This window comes from Orbicella franksi, chromosome 4 (genome assembly GCF_964199315.1).
Source record: "Orbicella franksi chromosome 4, jaOrbFran1.1, whole genome shotgun sequence".
NCBI lineage: Eukaryota > Metazoa > Cnidaria > Anthozoa > Scleractinia > Merulinidae > Orbicella > Orbicella franksi.
Window position 1 is genome coordinate 15,246,671 of NC_138148.1, and position 25,333 is coordinate 15,272,003.

Genomic DNA, 25,333 nt, shown 5'->3' on the forward strand with positions numbered 1-25,333 from the left:
TTCCTACGCCAGTAGAAATAGCTTCCTGTCACCAAGGTTTCCAAGGAACATTTCAAATGATTACTAACCTCATAAGCAAGAAAAATACGCAAAGATCTGTCCCTTTAAATTTTCCAACAAAAACACATCTTAATCAGGTTATTTCCTAAGAGTGATCAAATCTAACTTCTCCTAAAATATTACAACGTTTTCAAGCAGAGAGGTAAAGAGATACTGATGGATACTGCCTTTCACTACGAGTAGTCCCTCTTTCGCGTCACGCACGACGGACTAAGCGAAAGAGGGACTACTCGTAGTCTCGTACTGATCAGTCCAATGCCATCATGAACCCCTGACATAAACGCTATTGAATTTTTTTTTTTTGTTTTTTTTACAATTCTCACATTTTCTCAGAATCAAAATTTTAAAAAAAGGAATGCGTATCATTTACTAAAGAGAATTGGCATTTTAAGCAACTGACTGTCAAGTTCATTCTGTATATCATTGATTGGCCTGTGGCGGTTAAAAATATATACTGTTACGAATTTAACTTCTCAAGAGTTTCTTCTTGTTTCACTTACAGCAGAACACTTCGCCGGTTACCCTTCCGCGAGCTGGACGCATATCCCTGTTACCATGTTAGAAAAATGTGGTGGCAAATTTCTCCTTAAGTGCAATTTTGATCTCAAAAATCTCAATGTAAGAATTCCTCTCAAATTTTACGAGAAAGCCTTGTTGGCTTGGCAGTCAATCAATTTGTTTACTCCGTCCTCAGAAGAGGAAATACTTGATGAAATTCTTTGGAACAATAGATTCATCAGGATTGGTAACTACTCAGTGTACTACAAAGAATGGCATGAAGCGGGTGTAGAAAAAATTAGAGATATCTTCAACGGTGACACATTTACATCTTACCGAGATTTCTGCTCTCACTTTACCCTTAAAACTAACTTTCTAACCTATTACGGTTTATGCCAAGCAATTCCATCTAACTGGATTAAAACTTTGAAAGGCAAATTACAGCCGCATTCGAAGGAACCTACAAACATGGATAGAATTCCCCTTGAGAAGCTCTCTTGCAAACTTGCTACTAACTACCTTGTTGAAAAGAAGTTCGTTTCTGCCACCGCCGAAAAAAGACTGAAAAGAGCTAATTTGAACGACCAGCAAATTTATCAAACGTACATGATGCCTTTCAAGGCCACTAAAGATATTCAACTCTCGATGTTTCAGTTCAAGATTGTACACCATATTTTACCCACCAATGCTGCATTACATAAATTCGGTATTAAAGAGCACGACCGCTGTCATTTATGTGCTGAAAAGCAAACAATTACACATCTCTTCGTAACTTGCCCCAACGTCCAGCTGTTTTGGACAGAGTTTACTGATTGGTGGTACAGAAAAAACAATACTGTAATCACGCTCTCTGAAGCACAAATACTTTACGGCATCACAGACACCGTGCCTCTGTGTCTCGGTTTAAACCTCTGTACAATAATTGCAAAATATTATATTTACACCGCTTCAAAAAATGAGGAAGATTATTTCTTAGACGCTTTCTTGGCTATCCTTAAAAACAAAATAGAAATAGAAACTAGCAGAGCAAAGGTGCAAGTTAAACTGTAAATATAGCTAAATATACTGTAAATTGTCGCTTTTTTGTCTTTTTTTTTTTTTTTTTTTTTTTTTTTTTGCAGTTTTCACTAGTTCTAGTAACCGTAGTAAAAGTTTGTAGTAATTGTCCGCGATTAAAAAGTAGTGTAACGTAAGCGGTTTAAATAATACTGTTGTTCCGTCAAGCATTGTAATTAGAGCAAGTTGCAATTAGCGTAAGTAGCTGTATTGTTGTAGTTTTATACGTAGTTTTTTGTAATTAATAATGTAAGTATGCGTGCTGTAAAAAATAGATAATTAATAATAATAATAATAAAAAAAATAAAAAATAAAAAATAAAAAAAAAAAGAACACTTCGCCGCGGGGCAAGACTGATCGAGTTACAATTTCGCAAGTGGCGAACTTAAATAACCTTTTCCACGCACTTCATTTAACGACTTTTTAGAGTTTGTACGGCCGCAGTTTACGCATACATGTTGTATACGCACTTGAGACTGTTAAGAGATTGATAAATGACGTCATTATTTAATTCAACCCCTGTAAAAAGATTACGTCTGTGCAACTGGCGTAATTAATGAGTCAATTTTATGAAAGGCAGCTTATAGCAAGTTGACGGTAGAAGTTAAGGTCGTTAACAAGCATAACTTTTACCCTTAGTGCAACAGCGCAGAAAATGGGAAAGAAATCAAGTGGATTATATTAATACGATAACACCTCGAATTGTCACGGAAAAAGACTAAAGGCTTTCTCGATACCGCGTCAAAGAAAACAAACAAAAAATGGATCTTACATCCAATAAATGGTAAAATAAAGCGTGATTCAGTTGTCGGAGAGGAAGTTCCTGTCACCTGAATAAGGTACGAAAATATTGTTTAGTTTTGTTGCCCAATTCGGTAATGACGAAATTTCCTGCAGGATAGAGTTGCAGCCAAAGGTCACCCTTGGGAGCTTATTACAACTGTTCGTTGTTTCCGAGAATAAATTGGAAAATTGCGAATTTACATTAATAGGAAGCTTTTCTTTTCAGCACGTACTGACCAGAATTAAATCCCAGATAAAGCTAGTTCGAAGCCGGTAATCAAATTCCATCCAGATTATTACAATTTGGGGATCTTGAATTGAGTTGGAAAAGGAAGATCGTTTTACACGTTTAAAGCAAAAAAATTTGCAAGCCTCAACGGCAGAATTCTTTTGTATAATATTATTGTTACGTTTTTATACCTCCTGTGGTGTTGAGAAAATGACTTTGGACTGTACATCCGCTATAAAAGATAGCGGTTACATAACCATTTTATCATCTCATATTTTACAATAGCTTGCTGTCGATAATGTCCTTCCCTGAATTTCAACATATCCTGAGCAATACTTCCGTCGATGAACGTACAACGAGGAAAACGTAAAACCAATGCCCCCGTTTAAGAAAGAGTATTCGAAGAAGTTTCCGCTTTTTAATTAAGTCCCTAAAAATAATCTGCAGTTGGTCAGAGATCCAGGAACAACTGCATTATCATCATGTAAATCTGTCATGGCTTCATCTCTCGTCTTTCAGATAACAACTCTGAAAGCTTGGTTTGTTTTCTCGGTCCACCTGTGTACACAATTTTGTGTCTAAATCAAATAGTGAAAGTGTTTTGAATTGCAAACTATGTTTAGGTGTCAAATTGTTGTGATAAAGTTCAAATGAAGGTTGTTTAAGTAAAGCTAGTACTAAACCAAATGCCTTTTCTAGCGCTATTTTAAGGTCTTATAAAAATTGCTTCTCTCTGTATGCCAAAGAAACATGAATGTAGGCACGCAATAGCTTTAAAATTAAGCGATTTCCATACAGGCACTTGTTATCTTCAGTTACAAAAACAATTAGTTTTCATATTTTGCTAGCAGAATAGACGCAAACGGTGCAGTTTCGATTGGTTGATTTTCAGCTATTAAAAGGCCGTAACCTCATTAAAATGGGAGTGCCAAAACACAGACAAGTTGGTGCCTAAAAGGCCGCAACTGGAATGTGGGGTCAAGCCCATTAAAAAGGGGCTTTGTTTTGTTTGGACAAAACATTTCTCCTCTGATTAAACATGGAATTTGCTAAGTCAACGATCGCATAAAACTGCAATTAGCTTGCGAATGAAGGAAGCAAAGTTTATATCATTTTAAAGGAAGTTTTTCTTCCAACATGACTAAACTTTGTGGAGGTATTTTCCATTTTCTTTGGCGACCATAAACAATAGCTTTAAACGCGGATAAGGATGTTACTGCGAAACATTGGACAAAACTAGGAACCTGATAAACGGCAAAGATTAAATATAATATTATAGCACACTGTCTCAATATAACTTAATGAACACATTGTCAGTTCAAGGAATTTTAAATATTTACATTGCAGTTGGGGGTTTTGGAAGCCTCTTTGAATTTGCTACAAAGTTAAAAGGAAATTTGACATGACAACGTCAACTTATTCCGTCGAAAGGCTGAAAGCATTCGATTGTTCACAATGGTTCCTCCGTGACAAGCCAAGACGTGTCAGCATATCCAAGTCCCTAATCCTACTCCAAAGTCCGCGAAAATCTGCAACAAAAATTTGGCTTTACTTCAATCGAATAGTAAACCAAATTAAAAGCCAGTTGATAGGTAAACGTGTGAAAGGTTAGATAAAAAAAATCGCAAGGTTAAACGGAAAATTGTTTCCATCCGCTAAGCTCCACGGTTCTTGAACGCCGGGAAGATGAGTAATAGAGAGTATCTATTTCTGTGAATGAATAAATATTGAATGTCGTGCGCTGCGGTGTAAAACGTCCTTGAGTGGACGGAAAAGAATATAAAGTATCGCCGCCGTGGCAGTTTCAGTGATTTCCTTACAGCCCGATTTTTAAGTCACTGCTAGGATAGTTCAGTCTGTTGCAGCGGAAATGTTAAAATGCAGTTTAAGCAGTCTCTCGTGAAAAGAAAAGCCCTGAATTGTGCTGAATGCGACAAATGTATTCCTTTATGGATATCCGGTGGAAAAATGTACCGTCTACAGCCAGTACTCTTGGTCTGAAAGAGAGATAACTCTTAGAACATCATAATTTTCCCTGTTTCCGCCTCCAGTTTTCCTGCAACGCTGAGGATCAATGGCACATCGCTAGCAGTTTGGTTCCCTGGTAACCGTTGTGCCTGTTGGGCAAAAATCCAACATGTTTCTTGGTGCTGACCAAAAGGATCGCGGCTCCTTATGACGAGAATTTCCGGTCATGACGTCACTAACTTATGATGTCGAGCCTGCACGCCTGTGATCAGCAGCTTGTTCGTACTTCACGCTCGCATGAGAAAGACCGAGTCAACGGGACAAGATTGGGTGGACCGGGCCAAGCAATGTAATCAAACAAGAGATCGAGAAGATAAAGGTAACTTAACTTACCTAAATCTTCTTGTGAATGAAATAACGTCCGAAAGATCTGAAGATAAACTTCCTCGGCCTCTTTTAAAAGTAGTACCCCATCTTATGACCCAAAAGGGATTTTATTTTACGACAAACTTGTCCACGATGGAAAAGAGCATTCTCATTGGTTCTCTGAGAGGTCTGACTTTTCCAATACTGAAAGCTAGTTTTGTGGTGTTCCATCTGCACTAAAAATCGAATGTGCAACTAAACATACATCCAACTTCACAATAGTCAACATCGGGCTTTCCACATTGGACATCGACTTTACGGGTTTAAACATCGTACTTCGTCATTGCAGCAAAATAAAATGTTAAACTTTGCCAAACGTGGCCTGCGTTACAAACAGAAATTTAGCGCTATGCTCGTCTAAGTAAAATTCAATGCTGAGCTCTTTGTACGCACCCCACACCCGCCAGCAATTATGGGGTTTATCAGAATGACGTCACTATCCCAAATGCCTAGCTCTCTTGTAAAGCAATCGAGCTCTTCCAAACTGGCGTGGGTGTTACTAAAACAAGGAACGGGGTGCCACAAAACCTCCGAAACCTAAATTTTTTCCTTTATTTCCGCCATAATTATTATCATAATAGGCCGCAACATCGCCCGAAATGTTCATGGTTTTGTACATGTGACCTTCCCACTACATAAAACGACTAAATCCGGAGCACAGAAGGAGTTAGAAAAGAAATGCAGGGCGAAATGGAAGAGCCTGAAAAATAACTGATGTCGTGATAGGAAAAGAAGGGGGAAATGAAAAGCTCACAACAAAGTAATGATCCCGCCAGGCATGTTCGGTCAACAGAGTGCTAAATATGATTAACTTCCGTACCGTGGTGTGAAGTAATGAAATATATGAAAATCAAAATTGTTCTAAGTTTGTGAGAGTGTTGAAAACTATCAGGAAACAGTAAAAAACAGAACAACTTGTAGTTGTAGCATGGTAGGACCCAGTGATAGACTTCTAAAGCTGAATAACAAACTTTGACCAAAGCTAAAGAAACCGCTGTAATGGTAAGATTTATTCTTTCTTCTGTGTACGGTCTTTAAAAAGCCAATTTCGATATATTAAAATGCTAACTTGGCTGCCTGGCTTGGGTGAATGAAACAAAAGAATCACTTATTCGTCCCTCGACCTGGATGCAGTTTCTTTTGTTTTACTCCCCCTAGGCCTCGGAACCACGTTAGAATTTTAAAATTATCGAAATTGGCTTTTCATATGACAAAGCAAGAATGACAAATTTCTAAAGAACAATGAATAAGCACATCTCTCTAGTAGTTTACCGTGATTTATTAACGGGATCCTTTCTGTGAGTAACACGCAAAATGAAACATAACGCGTGTAACATAACGCGCGTAACGAAACACCTGCAATGCCGATGCACTCACGGTCATTACGGGTTGACCGACATTAGCAAATAACTGTTACAAAAACGGTTATAATTTCCCTCGTGTGAGTATTCAGTTCACAAGTAAGTTGATTACGTCAACACATTCCGGTCACGAGTCTTTCACGGGATTTTCATGAAAGGCCACTTCACTGAATACCTGCCACAGATTAATCCAACTTTTCGGCCCAAAACATGGTGGAAAAAACGCCATTGCAATAAACCAGTCATATACCTTCTAAAATCTGATAGCTTTCTGCACTTCTGATTGAATTAGTCGTCACTGGAATGACATTCTCATTCTCCTTTCAATCAGGTTAGAATGCTGACCGAACTTGAATCGCTTGTAAGGACGGATTTCCACCGTGTCCTAGAAAACAAAGAGTGGCAATATCTTCAGCAGCGGTAAACTAAAACCAAATATCGACAATCTCAAAAGAGAATAGCGACGTTTTTTCTCAGTGTTGTTTTCCAAGAGACAGAAATTTATCAATGGAAAGTACCGGATTTTTTTCTCGGAATTGACTTTTCGATACTTTGGAAGCTAAATATTTTTGTGGCTACTAAAAGTTATTTTTTGGATGGACAATGACGATGACTCGCAATGGCACCGATCGAATACTATCATACACTTTTGAGATTGTATACAAAGGCAAGTTAACACATGTTTCATGGCAAATAACAAATATCGTTTCCCTATATTTTCACGCTATGAAGGAAAAAAAAAACAGAGAAAGTAACCACACCAGAAATCTTTTCCTCAATAATTTCACACACACCACGTAAACTATTTCAAAGAAAGTAATCGATATTTTCCTCATGAACTCACCTTGACCTGGAGGATCTTGACGTTCCAGAACTATTCCTTGTGCATGGATTGTGTACACAAACGACGCAAACGGAGCCACTGGAGATTTGGAAATCAAAACCTTGTTTGACAACGAGAAAGAAAAAAACGAAGGAATGAAAAATTGACTGTTACAAGTGAATGACTTCCTATAACTTTTTTTTTCTGTTACACAAGAATATAAGGAATGCGCGAGCTAAAGAAAAGAATTTCAAGTTCTACCTGACGAAACCTTTCGTCCACATATTGTACAATCAGGCGAGTGTTCACCGCGTGTGACCACGTGTTACCAAGTGCCGCTGTCACGTGACTGCTGTCATCATCGTCCGGCTCAGCGTCCGCGCCGTCAACGTCCTGGAAAGCCGCACTTCCACTGGAACTCCTCGCGTTAACGAAACGAGTTGTGATCTGATTTGTAACGACTACCTAAGAAAAATAAAGACATAACAACGCTTGCACAATATTTTCCATTCAAAACTAGACCCCATCATCCACACGAACACGTTTCGAAGTATACACCCTTCCAGTCACAACTGAACGGTGCGGATTAAAACAATCACAGCAAACCCATATTGTTATACCTCCAAACTCAAATACGTTTTCTGATCGGAGGAAAACGTGTCACATGTCATGGGCCAAAACTCACTAACTCCCTAAAGCAAACAAACCTCACTATTAAACTCCCTTGGGAAACAACAACTTTACTGTACTTTCGAATCGCACGTGATCAGGTCGTGTACTATGAGAGTCCGGCAAATTTGTTGTGCCAGATTGCGTCAGGCAAATAATTTTTTTTGCGGATTTTCTATTTTTGAGTTGGGATGTTTAACAAAACACCTAATGACTGACCTAATCTCGTACCCAGATCTCACTCTGTTTGACGCCGAAAAGTAATATCCCTTCCACCTGGCCGCGGGAGATCTGGGTTCGAGATTATGACTGACCCCAAGGGAAACAGAGAGTTTGTTTCCCCGCGATGTTCCCCTCGGCGAGGGTCTCGGGGAAACAAAACTCCCTGTTTCCATTGGAGCCAGTCATAACATGCTTACAAATATCAAAATACAGGCACATCAGCAAAACAAGATATGAATTTCCAGCCTCGTTCCCAGGGTCTCTCATCTTCCCGCCCTCCCGGAGCGAGAGAGGAGGGCGGGAAGATAAGAGACCCTGGGGACGAGAATGATGAATTTCTAGGTAAAGAAATTTTAGTCTGTGTGCATTGCGAGCAAGGAAGGCCAGTTGTCTTCAGTTGCTTCATTTCAACCTTTGTTTGTTTCGTTTATGTTGTTGAATGCGTTTTGCTGGTTGGGAATAGGCAGGTCAGATCCCATTGCACTCCAGTGTCTACATTACCGAACGTTCGCGCACAGCATAAAAATGGGAAATTACGGAAAATCAAATTAACTTAAATCTCCCAACAACTGGTCGCACAGCTTTAAAGTAAAGTGTCGTTAAAGGTTTTTAAAGCGAACATCGACGCTATCGTGCGTAAAGGTAACGTAAAGCTGGCGTGAACTTGACACATAACTCTAAGTTAAAATTTAAAAAAACAAAATTCGCTTTCAAGTTTTAGTCTTTTTAACGAAGCTTTAAACGTAAGCGTAGAGCTAGTAGTGAAGGCAGCGTAAAGCTGCTTAAATGAGACATTTACGACAGCATTACGTCAGCTTAAACAGCAGTATTAAAGGTTATCTTTTCACGCTGTGTTGAAATATATATTACCGGAATATGGAAGGTCTCTGCAAGATACCTGAAATAAAAACAGAAAATTGTATATATTTTCCACTATTAGATTTTATACCAAGCTCGATTTCCAGTCGTTCTGTGAATTGTCTTCCCACCCTCCTTCTCTGGAAGAGATTACTTTTGTAAATCACAAAACAGAGCGACAAGTGGACAACAACGAAACGTTTCGTGAGGGAGCAGCTGTTTCCTCGTCGAAAAAAAGAGACTTTGGTCACTACTCAGGATTGTTCTACAAGATGCCCTTCTTCAGTTTTCTCCATATTTATCGATATATTGTCGTGTGATTGGGAAGTTATGGTTATGCTAAGAAAACAACTGCTGTGTACGTTATGAGGAAAGTGATTTGCTAAAGTCTGTCTCCTCGTGGATCACCGTCAAATCTCATCACAACAAATGTAAAAAGCACGACGGGCCGATCACAATTCGAAGCGTAATCATGCAACCCGCGCCAAGCGCGGGAAAAATAGCATTGAACCCAACAAAACATTGGTTGTCGTTTGCGCCTGATTTGTTAAAAGAACTGTTCCCTTACTCTTATTGATTCAATTACGTTGGACAGGTTTGTAACTAAAACAGCGAGTCACAGCAAAGTTTATGGACATAATAACAAATGCGTTTTTCTCGGAAAGGAATGGAACACAAGCTCCATTTTCGCGTCTTACTTTAGAGTTTGTTCGGATCATATTCAATCTTCATATCGTCTTTCATTTCCATAAGCGACATGAGGGTCAGCATTCTAGACTTCTGAAGTCTATGAGCTCAATTTCATAAGGAGAAACTACAGTACTTTATGTGGTAAATTTTTCTCTTCCTTTTTTCGGTCCCAGGTCACGATAATAGCCACACTTAAGGCTAGTTTTCACTAGCGACGGAGTCGTAGTCGGAATCGTAGTCGGAGTCGTAAGAGAGCTTACGACCTAGTGAAAATCAAAAATCGGAGTCGTAAGCGGAGTCATAAGCTTGACGGAATCGGAGTCGGAAGAATCGGAACGATTCCACTTCTTCCGATTCCGTTTACGACTCCGTCGCTTATGATCTAGTGAAAACTAGATTGTCGGAGTCGGAAGCAGAAGCGGAAGAACCAACCAATCACAAGGCTCGGAATCGAACACTGTAATTGGTTTATTCTTCGGCTTCTGCTTGCGACTCCGAGAATGCAGTTTTCACTAGATCGTAAGCGACGGAGTTATAAGCGGAATCGGTGTTCTACTTCTGACTACGCTTCTGATTACGACTCCGACTACGACTCCCGTCGCTAGTGAAAACCAGCCTTTAGCAAGTATCACAGTTCCCGCCAAAACTTTAGCACTCAACCCAGATCCTTGAGAACCCCACAGCTACTCGTCAAACCGTAGCCGTCTAAGGGAATGTATCCAGAGAATTAAGTCTCATCTCAGACAGTCATATTTTTACCTTGTGTAACCAGTAAATGGTTTGAGAACTGCGAACGTCAACCTTTATTCTAGAAAGCATTTTTGCATTTGCTTACTTTAAAATCGCTGCTTCCTTAGAAAGAAGTGCAGTTCTTTCACTCAAGTTCCTGGAGACCCTGCTGTCAAACTCCTTCCTCACAAGAGATGCTATAGAGTCCAGAATAATCAGCTTCACACGTTTGGAGATTACCTCTTCTTCCAATCTCTGAAGCCTGAAATTTTTGGATCATATTTTGGTTTCTTTAGTCTTAAGCTTATTTGTCACACACCTAGAATTTCTGCCACAACAACATGCACTATCAATGGCCACTTCGAAGTCACATAACATTTAACAATTAAACTTATTTCCCACCAAAACTGTTTTCCTATTTTCCCCCAAAGTGTTAAAAATAAAATCATCCTAGTGCAAGGTATTTGTCAGGACCTCACCACCGGGCAGCCTTTTGAGCAATTTAAGAGTTGGTTGAACTGTTTTCTACAAACTTTGATGATAATTTCAGTCATGTCATCCCAACAGCTCTACAGTTCAGTTACTTAACACAGAATTACACTAGTGTCACTGAGGTCTAGCATAGTGCTGATGTCCTTTTTCATCTTACCTATCCCATAATGAGCTGCATGTTGACTCCCAGTACACATGTATCCTTTCTGACAGTTGAAGCAATGACTCGTTTGTGCCAAAAAGATCTGGAAACCGACTAGATGCCATTTCAATCAATCTAAGACAACAACAAATATATGATCTTTCATACATTCACTTGCACCTTAACCATCCACAGATACATTATGAACTCACAACATGACCAGTTCCTTGTTAGCTTGATATCTCAGTTGGTTGAGCAGTGCTCCAGTGTTTGCAGAGTGGTCATGGGTTCCAATCCCGCTCAAGCCTGAATTTTTTTCAAGCTTTATTTCCAGAGCTGCTTAAGTTGTGTTTATAACTGCGGTGATCACTAATGTCTTAACATCTTTCTCCATAGTTCAAATATGTGATCTTTCATATACTGACTTGCAACAAAAAAAACAGTGGTCAAGAGTAAAACATAGTTGAAGCTTCCCATACTACTAATGTGAACATGATACTCTAACTCTAAGCCAAAATACATTCTAATTAATCAAAGCGGGTGCAAAAATATCACAACAGGACCACTCCAAAGCATAAAAATCACTACCTGCTACAGCATGCAAAGAAACTCACCATAGCCCGGGAATAATGGATATTGCATTTGGGCTGGAGGGTTCTAAACTTTGCTGGCAGGGTGGACAAGTTAAGTTTTTTGGGGTTACATGTTTTAAAATGAGTAAAAGCGAGTGTCTTAAGTGAGAATGACTTTCATTCTAGTATTAGTCCCAAAACTGGTGTTCTTTGTAAAGGCCTGCAGGTGCAAACGGTGTCAGTTACAACTCTCTATCTAATACATGCCTATGATATTAGGTAAGGTTAAGAATTTTGGGAGCCTTCATTGATGGTATTGCTAGGTTGGAGAGTGATAATAGCTATATAGGTGGTCTAAATATCAAGTCATCAAAATTGTACGGTCTGGGAAATCTAAAAAGTTGTTCTTTAAGCTGATGTTCTTAATCTCAACAATAATGTGCTGTTCAAGAAAATATCCATACTATTCAAATGGAAGAGGTTTTTCTTTGTTTGAGTCCCCTCCCCCCCACCCCTCCTTGTGGGAGGCGCAGTGGCCTCATGGTTAGTGTGCTTGTCTCTGGATCGAGCGGTCCAAGTTCGAGCCCTGGACCAGGACATCGCGCTGTGTTCTTGGGTGGTGTATAATGCTGGGGGTAACCCTGCGATGGACTAGCTTCCCATCCAGGTGGGAGTAGCAATACTCCTAGTCACTTCATACTACAGAACCCGGGATAAGCTCCGGCGTGGCGGGCACCTTGGCTCATTTGCAGACTTTACATACCTACCTACCCCCCTTCTCCACTCCTCCTCCTCACCACGCCATCCAGTCATGGCTCTAGAAGTTCCAGGGGCTCATTTCTCGAAAGCCCTGGAAACTTTTCGGGCCCACAAAGCCATTTTTATTTAATCGTTATTTAAAGACAGAAAGGTGTATACGCCTGAAACTTCATGTATGAAGGGAGCTTTTGTTCATTTTAAGAATTTGTGCATAAAACAGCTCTGTGGTCATAAGGTTTGAGATTTTGCCATGGCTTTTCGGGTGCGAAAACTTCTCAGGATCTTCGAGAAATGGGCCCCAGTTCTCCCTTTATCTTTAGAAAACCATCTTCTCCCTTACCTAACCTGACCTTCCTTATATAGATATTCCACAATACATACACACATGTACATGACAATGCATGTCTCCAGAGTACTTTCTATGAATATACAATATTTTCTCTTATATAAACCCCACAAATGTCAAGCTTAACAAACTCACAGATGTCATACCTCACCTCTTCTCAAGCAGAAGAATTCTTTACAGTTACTGTCAAAGATGCTTCGGCTTCAGAGGAGGTGAGGCTTTAAGAGTCTCCAGGGCATAATGTACAGGTGAAATGCAGAAATTACATCATAAATGATTTCCCTGTGCAAAATATAAAACTCCATACTGGGTACCCAACCTTGTTGCACTGAAAGCTGCCTCAGTGTCAATGTAAATAACACTAGCATCCAGTCCTCCTTTGTCTTGAGGCAGGGTTGCCAGCACACTGAGCATGATACAGAACTGAGTCTTGCCACATCCTGCTGGCCCTGCTATCTATGAGTTCATAAACAATGAGGACAACGGTTATGAGACATAAATGAACTACTAGTATACTTCAAAATTTTTACTTACAGGTTCTAATTTTAATATCAAATGACGAAAAAATTCATGGTAAAAACTGTCAGTTTTTAAATGAATGACTAAAGGTTTCTGGAAAAACTTCAGCAGAAATATTAAAATTAGAGTTGTCTGACATTTCAAAATGTCAGACAACTGTAATTTTTGTAGTTAAATGAGGCATGAAGAGTTGACCATGCCAATACAACTACACAGATATGATTACAGATGCACAGACTACTTGAAGAAGTTTAAAACTTAATTGCACATGAAAATAAGGCAGAACCAGACCACCCAGAAAACTCCACAAAACAAGTTTTGATTAGGTTTTAGATTGATATTAGCTTTTACTGGTCAGTCATAAAATGTTAGCTTTTAACAGAATTTCAAGGCTTCTATGGTGTTTATCTCTGTGATCTCTGTGTCACAAAGAACCAATAAGATAAAGAAGGGAAGTAACTGCCTGTCACCTCTGTTATTGTACCACAAGTCAGTCCTCCGTGCAGCTGCTTATCAAGATCATCAAGAGATGTTGGCAGGAATGATTGATGTCCTGATCTCTCAAACAGATCTAGAGCCTGAAAAATTCACTTCAGATGTATAACATAAAATGTGCTGTGGTAACTAAATATAAACTATCTACAGCTGGCAAGACAAATTGACCTGTATTAATAACATGAATGGAGTAAGAGATAAAAGGCAGAGGCAAAGAATGAGAAGAGCAAGAAATGGGAGGTAAGCTGTCAGGCTTTAACACGTGATTTGAAAAGTGGGCACCCTCACTGTTACCTTCATTATTATAGCCAAATCAAATATGTGGAGGTAACTGTCAGAAACCAATGTTCAATAACTGAATCTACAATCAAAGGGAGATCCCTTGGTACAGTTTGTCCAAAAGGTAACAATCTCTTAAAATTCCTCTTACTATTCTATACTGGAGGATGGTGGAAGAACAGGAGTGGAGAAAAACAAAACCACATACACTTTGTGTTCAATTTGTCCTGGTCTCTAATTTAGGTAAATTACCACTCATATCCATTCAATTTCCAAGTTAACATAAGCTACTTACTGTTTGCACCTTGGGGACAATTGCTTTACCCACAGCCACCTGAATCTCTAACACTTCTTTATAACTTGCTCCAGTGAACTTAAGAAGTTCCAGGTGGTTTTTTTGAAGCACATCCTATTTGGTCCAAATGATTAGAACAGTATTAGAGCCAGTGGTAAAGTCTCTGTAAAGTTCACGCAGAGAAGCCTATCTACATGCATATCACCATATAGTCTAGTGTACAAGATATTTTGGAGGATTGTCCTAAAAGCAGGAATGCTGGAAGCGCGGAAATCTAGAAATCCAGAATTCTAGAAACCAAGGCTCGGAATCCTAAACCCCGGAATGACTGGGTTTCTTTCAGATGACAAAAGAAGTCGAAATAGGAATAGTTTTGGGAGATGCTTGAGGCTCTTTAGAAAGAGAATGTATATGGGCAAATGTAATAAAACTAACTTCAGGGTACCATCATTGACTGGTACAGTTCACGTTTATATCTGAATGTCTCTTTATTGTTCAATATAATTTTCCAATAAACTCCACCAAAACAGCTACGGAGGGGGACATTGGGGTTTGCAATATTGTGGGATTAGCCAATTTTACATGCAGTACTTCAGTAGTAAACTAACACTTGTTCAATTTTGAAAACATACTTTTCATGAGGTGACTTTCGATAGTGTACATATTCTTAGTGACATATGGCACATCACAGTCCAAACTAACAGAAGGACAGATGGACAGATGGATGCTCAATCACTTTGAATCCATTCAACCAGAATTCTTATTCCAAATGAAACAGAATGGTTAAAATAAATCCAAAACAAAATATTTCTTCTCTCAAGACACCAAACAGCAACCTGGAGATACGGCACCACCTCCTTAATACTGTTCTCTACCAACTGAGCTATCAAAACGGTCAGTGTAAAATGAAGACTGTGGACTGCAGACTGTAGACCAGGGACAAAATGCAGACTGCAGACCCTGAATAGAATTACCATTTCCATCATCGAGAGCTAACCATAAACAGGCTAACTGGAGCATTATGTAGGCTAAACTAAGTGATATTCAGGTTAACTGGTACGACACTCGGGCTGACTGGAGTGATATTCAATCTAACCAGAGTGATGTTCAGGCTAACAAGAGTGCAGACTTTTACTGCAATCAGCCTGAATAACCCTGTGTATCAATACGGTCAGCACTCAAATTATAAGATTATAGATATAGCATGATATATACTTTAAAAAGTCTGTAGTCTGCAATCTGCATTTTATCTTCAGTCTGCATTTAACCCCGGGTCCACAGTCTTCATTTCACACTGACTGGCTAGTAAAACACAGCATGAGTTAGCACAGGTAGACATGGGTGTGGGTGTGGTAGGTGCAGTTTCCCAACTCGGCTAAAATTTAGAATATTGAAGTCCATACTAGCTCAGGCAAAAGTGGAGCACACTACCAGAGCAGTGGACCATCTAGGTGTACTGCTGCTCTTTCTCACCTGGTTAGCATACTTATCAATAGCTGCTTGCCACCTCACCTCACCCTCCCCTCCCCTTCCCAGCATGTTGTTAGCTTGCCCTAGTCTGTAAGAAGTACCAAACAACGTATGTTTTTTCGCATTAGTGCACCAGACTTGAATAATATCCTGCAACCGCTCTTTCCCTACTTTTATGTTTTATATTTTTGTTTGGTTTTTGTTCTATAAAATGACGATTACCTTGCAGGTGACTATCCGATGTCTGGCAAGTCTTTCAACGATTTCAGGTCGTATTTCCCCAACACGGCGAAGTTTTCGAGACGACATTTTTACGTATATGCCCTTGTGTAGCTCAGTCGTAGATTATCGGAAGTCCATTCTGTTAGCTCCTGATTTTGCCCTTTGAACTAATATAATTTAGCTGGAATTCGTAAACACGCGAAGGGCGCGCGCGCGCGCCATCTTGTTGCAAAGCTTGGTAACCAAGCCCTTACGAGAGGTTACATATTGGAACAACAACAAACAATGAAAAGCAAAAAGTTGTTTCGTCAACTTAATTTTTTCTTTCGATGGTTTCCTTTTCAGTGATAAGGTTAAGGAAAAGCTTGGCGTGAATGTTCCAGTGCTGTGAAAGTCTCCAAGAGCAGTGTCGCCGTGTCCTCATCCGGTCTGTGGGAAGCAGAAAGCGCCTTCCCAAACTCCCTCTTCCCCGAAACGTCATCGGATGGCTAAAGGAGTACGAGGAACCAGTAGCATTCGATCCCAGCTGTAGCTCTGATGAAGTGGTGTTCTCCAACAACAACGAAACTATCACTTTCAATGGTCAGCTCCAAGCAAAAATGCTGTTTTGAAGTTGAAGTCTATGGTGGCATTTTTTAATTTACTTCGAATATAAAACCTTAGTTTGTATCTTTTTTGTACTCATAGTGCTCTGGTTAAGATCATTGCTCAATTCCCAAAATAACATAGCATAATGGTATGATTATGCTATGATCCTAATCACAGTTTGTAAACATAGAAACTAGTTTGCCTTAACCTTATGCAACTATTTATTGTCTCATTCCCTTGGATGTAGGCACCCCCCACCCTCCCCCCCCCCCCATTAAGGGGGCACTCCCGTGGGATAGAGGCAAGGGGTGTGGATGTTATTTGGAAAAAATTGAATTAAAGCCCTTCAGGAGACTAATTTGGATATGACTCAAGCTGTTGACCCCTAAAAGATACCAGCCTGAAATCGATACAGCTAAGGCATACACAACATCATCCGAACTGCCTCATCCCTTGCCACTAAAATGAATGAATGAAAGACTTAATTAAAGTGTCAATAGTATTAAGCTTAAAAAACTAATTGGGGACACTATTTACACAATAAAATATAGCTTGACTACATTAAGTTAAAACTATTTACAAATTAATGAATACTGGTAATATATAAAATAAATAAATAAATCACGTGTGGGATGTTCCCCTGAGCAAAAATTTTAACCAGTCTCTTTTTTTTTTACTAGGTAATGGCTACAGCACAACCCTGATTCTTACACCTGATGGCCGTGGTTACACCCACGGGAAGCATGAGTGGGTGTTCTACTTTAACCACTGTAGAGGTCAAGTTGCAGTTTGTGTTGTAACTGCTGAATTCAAGAAGGCTAAAGCATTCAGAACGATGCCAGCAATTGGCAGGAGAGTGGGATGGGCATATAATCAAATAGGATTCCTAACATTTGATGTTCCCATCTTGGAGGCCCTAGGTGGCAAGCGCAATGAAAGTTATCACACCTGGGATATGATAGGAATTCTGCTTGATTTGGATAAAGGGACGTTAGGTTTCATGAAAAATGGAAAAGAACAGGGAACAGCATTTTGTAAAGGGTTGCTTGGCCAAGAGGTTTTCCCAGGAGTTTGTTTGTGTTCCGGAAGGGAGCAAGCAACCTTTGTAACCAGTAGAACCTACGTGTAGAAGAGAGTTTACAAATATCATTTGGTTGACTGTGAATAAGTTCCAAGGTTCTTCTGTGTTTGAAAAACTTGTCAAACCTATTTGAAAGATTTGGCTGACTGTTGTACAATGTACAAAGTAACAGGGCTGCTTCAGCATAACAAATCCTAAAACTAACTATAACATGTATGAGGTACACAGTGACAGATCTAGACGTGGGGCCCTGGGGGCCCTGGCCCTTGCTTATCTTAGGTAACAAAAAAAAATCACAGAAGGAAGAAAAGCCAGCAGGGCAAGCAACCCCCCCCCCCCCCCCCAAAGGTCTGGATCCACCACTGGTACATGTGTATGAGATATTTCCCCTTGAAAAAGTTAAAATGAGAATATGAGTGAACTCTGCAAATAAAAAAATCTAAACTGCTTTTTTAGTCATAAGAAGTTATTGTAGAAATCACACAATAACCATTTACACTTGAAGAAAGTTTACATATTTTCTCCTAAACAGATTATCATGGTTATATAGAGTTATATAACAAAATAATATTGGAATAAAGTATATGAGGTTGACTGTGCTAAAGCACACAACCCAAAGATTGGCACTTACTGGCTGAAAGATCTTGGAACCGTATACAATGCTCAGGAATGACTACAGCTGTCTCTCTTACAGCCTACACAACTTGTCATTGTGCCTCCCAACTCAAATACTTTTTCCAATTGGAGGAGAACATGTCAGATGTCATGGGTCAAAACTCCTTAGGGAAACAACAACTTGAACTTTCAACTCACACTAATCAGGTTGTGCACCTTGAAACCGTGGCAAATTTGTGCCACTGTGTCAAGCTGACAATTTTTCTGCAGGTTGTTCTATCTTTGGGTTGAGAGGTATAATGAAACACTTTATGGCTGGCCCCAAGGGCACCTCGAAGCCACAGCAGATTTGTGTGCCACTCAGTGTCAAGCAAATAATTTGTTCGCACGTTGTTCTAGCTTTGGGTTGGGAGGTATAATGAAACACTTAGTGACTGGCCCATAGGGAACCTGTTGGCCCCAAGGGAAACCATGAGTTTTGTTTCCCTTGACCCTCAATGTTCCCCTTGACAAGACATCAAGAGTCTCAGGGAATCAAAACCTTTCTGTCTCCCAGATGCTATTGTCTTCCTAGTGAGTGGAAAGAGTCAAGACCTCTGGGCAAAATTTGAAGTTGAGCTAGCATTTACGTCAGCTCTTGTTCAGATACTATCTTCGTGACTTTGATGTATCCACACAACCAAACTGGAACCAGGATTTTCTGGGTCCAGTTTTTGATTTCGTCCAGCGCAGACAGAGTACTCAGTCACTGCTGACCGGGAATGCATGGGCTCTAGGGACATGATCGACTGGCCACAGATCATCCCCTTTTCATGCTTTTCACTGCAACCACAATAAAATAGTTGTAGGAACTAACACAAATTCTTATGACTGATGGGTGGTGAACTACTGAGTGCTTGATGTTTGCTCACACAGGCCATTTCAGGATTCAACTGGTACACCCTTCTAACTGACACATTAAATAAATTACAACCCTGAAAACTGGCTTGATTTATTTATTGCAGCAACCACTACAGGATGCATATTTGCTAAACAGAGTGCAACAGGTCTACTTAATAGTGACAAGGCAAAATTTGTTGTTCAAAACTATCTTTCAAACTGTAATAGTTGGTTATTCCTTCAGCTCAGTGCTGTTCTTCCAGCAATCCAACAACAGAGTTGTACCCTGGGTACAATGCCAAAATATTTTTGCCTGTGACTGGATCAACAAAAGCCTTTCGCACAGCATGACGGTGACATGCCACAAATGAAGCAAACCCGAAGTCTTGCTTAAATTAGCCTACAATACATGTAATTGACCTGAGAGTAATGAAATAAGCAATTAAAAATTTTCTTTCCACAAAGGGATGCATCATGTTGATATTGTCATTTGCAAAGGTACCAAGATGTTGCCCATTCTTTCAGCCTGTGGCTGATCTCCCAGAATGCCAACAATAAACCAAACATTTGGCCATCACTATAAGATTCCTGAATTTAACCTCTCGAGTCCCTATGTGACACATCCAAATGTCATGATTTTTTCCCCTCAGGTGCCTATATGATATTCATATCAAATTATGTCAACCTCAACAAAATTAACAGCAGTTTAAGTGAACTTGCCTATGGTATTTGAAGTTCTATATTAGACAGCCATTCTCGGTGAAAATGGCGAGGCACTCAAGGGGTTAAATGGGAAATATTATCATGCAAAGCATTACTCTCAGAAGGTAAATCAACATATAACATATAACTCTGATATAAAAAAGAAACTTTATAGTATGGAACAAAGCCCACAATATCCCATGCTGGATAGATATTTTTTAATACTTACAGGTCAGCGTCTATTTCATGACCCAACTACAAATAAGATTCTCAGTTCGTGAAGTCTACTGAGGAAATAGCTCGTTCTAAAAGGTCTTCTTATTAAATTGGGAAATCATTACCTGAATGTCAAGACTGTTGTGAAGGAATCTAAAATTTTACATTCATTTTTTGGAAAGGTAGAATTCATTCAATAACATTCTGATAAATTAAAAGTACAGTGGAGTGAACCCTGGTCATTAAACCCCCAATGAGGTTAAAAAAAAACAAAAAACTGCAGTCATAGTGATAAAATGACTGATGACTGACTGACCTACATGTACATGTATATGTGCATGTGCAGCTAATAATGAAGCCTTCAATTGTCCACTACAAAGAGGTGAAAAAAGTTATTTTTCCCATTCTGGGTTTGTCTTTATGGCTGGCTTTCATGCCCCCATAGTGCACAGTTTGTAGAATTCAGAATAGAACTTTGCCATCCAAGGTAATAAAAGTAGCCATCTCCTTTCACAGTAGATCCGCTGCTCATGTCCAAATGTCCTCAAGGTATTGCTTGTTTTCACGCAACTTCATCATTTCCTGTCTTGCTTCCTTGATGTCTACCTTCTTGTGCTCTTGAACAATCTCCAGAAAAGTATCAAACACATTCTTTGCCATGTTTTCAGCATCCCCACAGATGTAAACCACTGCTCCTTTGTTGAACACCAGATCAGCTACCTCTGCAGCATGACTTCTCAAGTTATCCTGTACATACTTTGGTGGTGGTTTCCCAGACAAATCACTGATGGTATCACGGGAGAAGGAGAGGAACAGATGTGACAGAACACCTGTAGACAAGAACTGCTCAAGTTCTTCTCGGTAGAGGTAGTCTCTTTCCTTGTGCCTGCAGCCAAAGAATAGCCATGATTCGGAAAGAGCCACATTTGTGTTCTTTTGCATGTGTTCCCTGTGCTGCAAAAAGCCTACGAATGGTGCTACTCCTGTGCCAGGACCTATCATGATGATTGGTGTTTCCGGAACACTTGGTAGTTTGAAATTGAGACCTTTCCTCTGGAAGACTGGCACTTTTGGAAACTCTTGCAAAGTCAGTTTTGATAAGTCATCAGTGAGCTTGTCATTGCTTGTGTTTGTTTTCTCTCTTTGTGCTTTGGTAATCTCAGCCAGCCAGCCCGTGCAAACACCTTGTCTTTTCGGCCTTACTCCTTTAATTGCTGGAAACTCTACTATGTTAAAGACAAAATGTAGATGATTGGGATTCTCCAAGGGAGAACTTGACACTGAGTAAGGACGTGCCTTCAGGCGTGAAACAAGTTCAAGCAGCCTTTCAAATGGAGGTCGACAGGATGGAAAGGCATTAAGAAGGTCCAACAAGGATAATCCAGGCTCTCTTATGAACTTGGTATAATCACTTGCACCTTGCTTACTGCAAATTTCTTGAAGTCGCCTTTTCTCTTGAGGGTCACTAGTGTGCTCAGCCAAGACCCTTATAAGAGCTTTGCTTGGGACACCTCTGATTTCCAAGCACGTTAGTAGTGTGTGCCTGATGGTAGAAAACTCTGGAATGAAATTTGGCACACTAGCTGCCTTCTTGGTTGTTGAGGTTGTAAGCTGAATAGTGAAAGGAACATCAGCTTTATCTACCAAGTCCAGCTTCATTATCAGTTCTTCGACTTCAGCACTTGCATTTGGACAGACAATTCCAAAAGAGTCCCCAGGCTCATAACTCATATTACAACCTGTGATGTCAAGCTCTAGGTCTAAGGCAGTCTTGATGGAAGTACTGTCTGTTAGTTGCCTTGCCAATACCACAGTTGCCATGGAGATGTCAGTCACTGCACTTGGGAAGCTAGCACCACCTTGTAGTGGTAACATAGTACAATCAAGGTTGTGATCAGGGTGATAACTGATCTCTAAATAAGGGGGCGGAACCTGAGGTATAGACAACACACTAGCTGATAAGGGTGGAACAGATTGTTTTAACTGGTCTGCTAAAGTTAGCACTGAAATAACAGCAGCACTGTCATCTTGAGAATTGTTGTTACCCACTGCCAATGTGTTCTGATCATCAACAGAGTTCACCATGACTGTTGGTTCTAACACGGCATCAGCACTTCTGTCTTGCAAGTTTGAATCATGACCATTCCTAACATCATCGCGTGCATCTGTCATATAAGAAAATCTATTGCTGTTCTCTAAGATTTCGTTGGTAGTAACTTCAGAAGATTTGTTCTCACCAATAACTATTGGATCTATGATATGACTAACTTCACAATCTGCAGTCTTGCCATCTGATTGAGAGTCAACCTCTGGTGGAAGGCCCAAATGGCTTCTCAAGGCTGGCCACAGCCCCTCAATCCATGGTTCTACAACCAATTCTAAACCAACTGCATCATCAGCATAACCAGTGTCGTATATCTGTCGAGCCCCCAGCTGTAGTAATCTCTTGTCCAGGGCCTTCCCGTTGTTACAGAAGTTTGTGTAGTTGGTGTCGCCTAGTGCCAGCAAAGCGTAACGACAACTCTCCAAATGATTACCAGGCAGAGTCTTCTTCTTCAATCTTCTAAAGAATTTGCACATGGTGTCTGGTGGGTCACCCTCGCCAGTCGTTGACACTACGAACACAACCAGGGCTTCTTTTTCCAAGGTGAACTTTTTCTCGGTTAGACTGAGACAGAATAGGTTCGAGAGAAGACCATGGTGTTCTGAAAACTCGTGGATCTCCTCAGCGATCGCCTTAGCCTGACCAGTCTGTGAGCCGTAAAGAATGGTGAATTTCTTCGCTAATGAACTACTTGTGGGCATAGTGATCAGTCTAGCCTTGGCTTTCCTAATTAGTTTCAAGGCGAAACGAAAAATAGTAAGGAAAATTCAGCAAGTTTCTGGATGTACAACCGTTGGAAAATATTACATCATTTTCTGTGAAATCCCAGCACGCTGGCAGCAGTGAAACATATTAGAAGACTTCCAATTGGTTCATCATCTCTTGTCCAATTAGAATCTCTGTGAGAACTCTGCATATTCTCGGGGCTATTTTGTCACGTGATTTTTTCGACAGAAAGAAAGATGGCGGAAGGGAAAGCAATACAGCGGAAAACGGAAGTGCTCTGCGGCCTTCGCTGAATTCTCTTATTTTGGACAAGGGTTATGGCAAGAAGCGCGCTTACACCGGATCAGCTGCTAAGGATATTCGATGAAGCGCCTTCTTCAAATGTTTTGGTAAGTGAATACATTTAGCAATGTCCTCTCACCGTGACTTTTTCTCTGTTGATCGCTCTGTCAAAGTATTAGTGATTTTCATCTAAGATACGCATATGAGCTTACGTGCGAATCAAGTAAAGGTACAATGAGCACCCCTGCGGGAGTTTGTACCGACTTGGTTTGTTGAAGTGTATAAAACTTGTAAGCTTAAGTATCGTGCAACACAAAAGCTTTCAGGTATTACTGTCTAAATATTTTTATTTCCTGTAGTCTCTAGTTGTTGGACATGTTTTAATTTTAGTGCGTGGCAATATTAGCCTTTTTTCTTGTGAATTTGACAAGGTTTACCCAGTGACGCTAGAAATTTGACTGCAAGGGAAGCATTTTTATTTTGCTGTGATCTAAACTAATGTTAATTTGAACTGTTTAGTGTTGAGTTATTTATGTTTAAGCTTAATATTGTTGTTTAAATGTTCTGGTTATGTTATTGCTCTAAACCCGGTTGATAAAAATCGCTAGTCAGACTGATAGACACTGCAAAAGCAGTTTTTATGTCCAGAACATAATATCTTAAAACTTTCCCAATGTAAAGTCATCCACAAGCCATATCTTTGTCTATGCCAAATTAAATAATTAGCTTACTGCATTAGTATAGATAGAAAGAGCGAGGCCAAGATCTGAGTTATCAGGCAAAACCAAAACTAGCAATCTTCTGTAGTATTTTGTTTTTAATGTTCCTTAGATGGTTTGCAGCAAATATTACCAGAAGCGAGTATAAATTTGTATTACTGTAGCAGTGCTCAAAATTGAAAAAATATCCAAGTTGTCCTTATTCCAAGTGCAGGACAACCTAACCCCTTGCTCTGGTTGTCCTGATGACTGCTTGGTTGCCCTTAAAATATTGTATAATTTGTTGCTTAATTATAAATGTAAATGATGTGAAGTGGTGCGAAATGGCTTCCTTGAAACATCATTCAAGCAGGATGTTCACACTTTCGCGTTAGTTCGTCCAATAAGGAATGAAAACGCCAGATTTAAATCTGTGATATACCTTTATTTTGTTATTCGATTGGACTTCACAGTAATGGTAAGTAATTCAATTTCTCCTCGATGTTCCATTGTTATTTTCCTCAGACAACTGCCAATGCTTGTTTGTCTTGGCTCTATTTACTCTAAATAATGGCCTGGTTCATAACCCAGAAAAACTGGCTAGCTAATCTCTGACAGCCCCAATTAATTACCAGAATTTTCCTACCTGTAAATGTATATTTGACAACTTGCGAAGTACTTTGCCTCAGAAAAGAATGATTACCTGTGCGCCATAAGGTATCAGGGAGGCCTGGGTGTGAAAACAGGGCGGTTTGCAGCTTCCGTCAATGAACGAAAACAGCAGATTTAAATCTTTTATATACCTTTATTTTGTTATTCGGTTGGACTTCAAAGTAATGGTAAGCACTTCAATTTCTCCTGGGTTGTCCGGTGTTATTTTCCTCAGACAACCAGGCCTCTAATTTTACAGAAAAATGGTGGTCCTGACCAGTCTTTAGTCGTCTTGGATGACCGGACGACCGCTAATTTCAAGCACTGTTCATTGTCAGTGCAGTGGAACCCAGTTACTAAACAGCATATGTTTGTTATATAGCTGGAGCTAATTTGAATCTAATACACCCCCTTGTTGATTACCAGTCACCTCGCCACCAGGAAGTCTCACCACCAACGAACTAGCCACCAAGCAAAGTCCCCTCACCACCAAATTACTAACAATCTAATAACAGTAAACTGCAAGATGAAGAGACTGAACTTCATTCTACTTTGTGTAGCTGTATAACTCACACAGCTCATGTAAGGTTGAAGTTGTCTGATTGTTTAGCTGAAGCCTTTTATAAAACACTTAGGTAAGCTTAAATGCAAATGCAGCAGCAAAGCAACTGAGCAATAACAACACAGTCAGTTCTCAAAGAAATATGTAGTTGAATTCTAGAAAGCTATTGTTTCTCATTAGACAACGGAACACATATTGTATCATGTCACTGACAACACATTGACATCAAAAGTTGCAAACAGACAAGCTAACAAACTTACGTGTCA

At 39.8% G+C, this 25,333-nt stretch overlaps 4 protein-coding genes across 5 annotated transcripts in view; 2 read left to right on the forward strand and 2 right to left on the reverse strand.

Moving 5' to 3' along the window:
• Positions 1 to 2,826: 2,826 nt before the first annotated feature.
• LOC145483565 (DNA repair protein RAD51 homolog 2-like) lies at positions 2,827 to 16,194 on the reverse strand. 2 transcript variants are annotated; one of them, XM_081462100.1, is made up of 10 exons: positions 15,964 to 16,193; positions 14,272 to 14,385; positions 13,673 to 13,780; positions 13,003 to 13,139; positions 11,022 to 11,141; positions 10,479 to 10,634; positions 8,966 to 8,993; positions 7,466 to 7,669; positions 7,226 to 7,325; positions 2,827 to 6,766 (listed from the first exon to the last, which is right to left on the reverse strand). In XM_081462100.1, the coding sequence occupies exons 1-10, from the start codon at positions 16,048 to 16,050 to the stop codon at positions 6,714 to 6,716; spliced, it is 1,107 nt and encodes a 368-aa protein (XP_081318226.1). In that variant the 5' UTR covers positions 16,051 to 16,193; the 3' UTR covers positions 2,827 to 6,713. The 2 variants fall into 2 exon arrangements, with proteins under 2 accessions (XP_081318226.1, XP_081318225.1); XM_081462099.1 differs by having other exon boundaries at positions 2,827 to 7,325; positions 15,964 to 16,194.
• A 27-nt stretch (positions 16,195 to 16,221) lies between these two features.
• Positions 16,222 to 19,118, forward strand: LOC145483566 (uncharacterized). Its single transcript, XM_081462101.1, has 2 exons — positions 16,222 to 16,545; positions 17,232 to 19,118. Exons 1-2 carry the CDS (start codon positions 16,338 to 16,340, stop codon positions 17,678 to 17,680), a joined length of 657 nt encoding a protein of 218 aa, XP_081318227.1. The 5' UTR covers positions 16,222 to 16,337; the 3' UTR covers positions 17,681 to 19,118.
• Positions 19,119 to 19,204: 86 nt separating this feature from the next.
• On the reverse strand, positions 19,205 to 22,987 carry LOC145483563 (methionine synthase reductase-like). The gene has a single exon (XM_081462098.1). It carries the CDS (start codon positions 22,847 to 22,849, stop codon positions 20,573 to 20,575), a length of 2,277 nt encoding a protein of 758 aa, XP_081318224.1. The 5' UTR covers positions 22,850 to 22,987; the 3' UTR covers positions 19,205 to 20,572.
• A 108-nt stretch (positions 22,988 to 23,095) lies between these two features.
• The window catches only part of LOC145483562 (myotubularin-like), a 53,671-nt gene continuing 51,433 nt past the window's right edge, over positions 23,096 to 25,333 (forward strand). Inside the window, exon 1 of the mRNA XM_081462096.1 lies at positions 23,096 to 23,263. Within this exon, the coding sequence (XP_081318222.1) occupies positions 23,192 to 23,263 (72 nt within the window). The 5' untranslated portion in view covers positions 23,096 to 23,191. The remainder of the gene's footprint in view (positions 23,264 to 25,333) is intronic.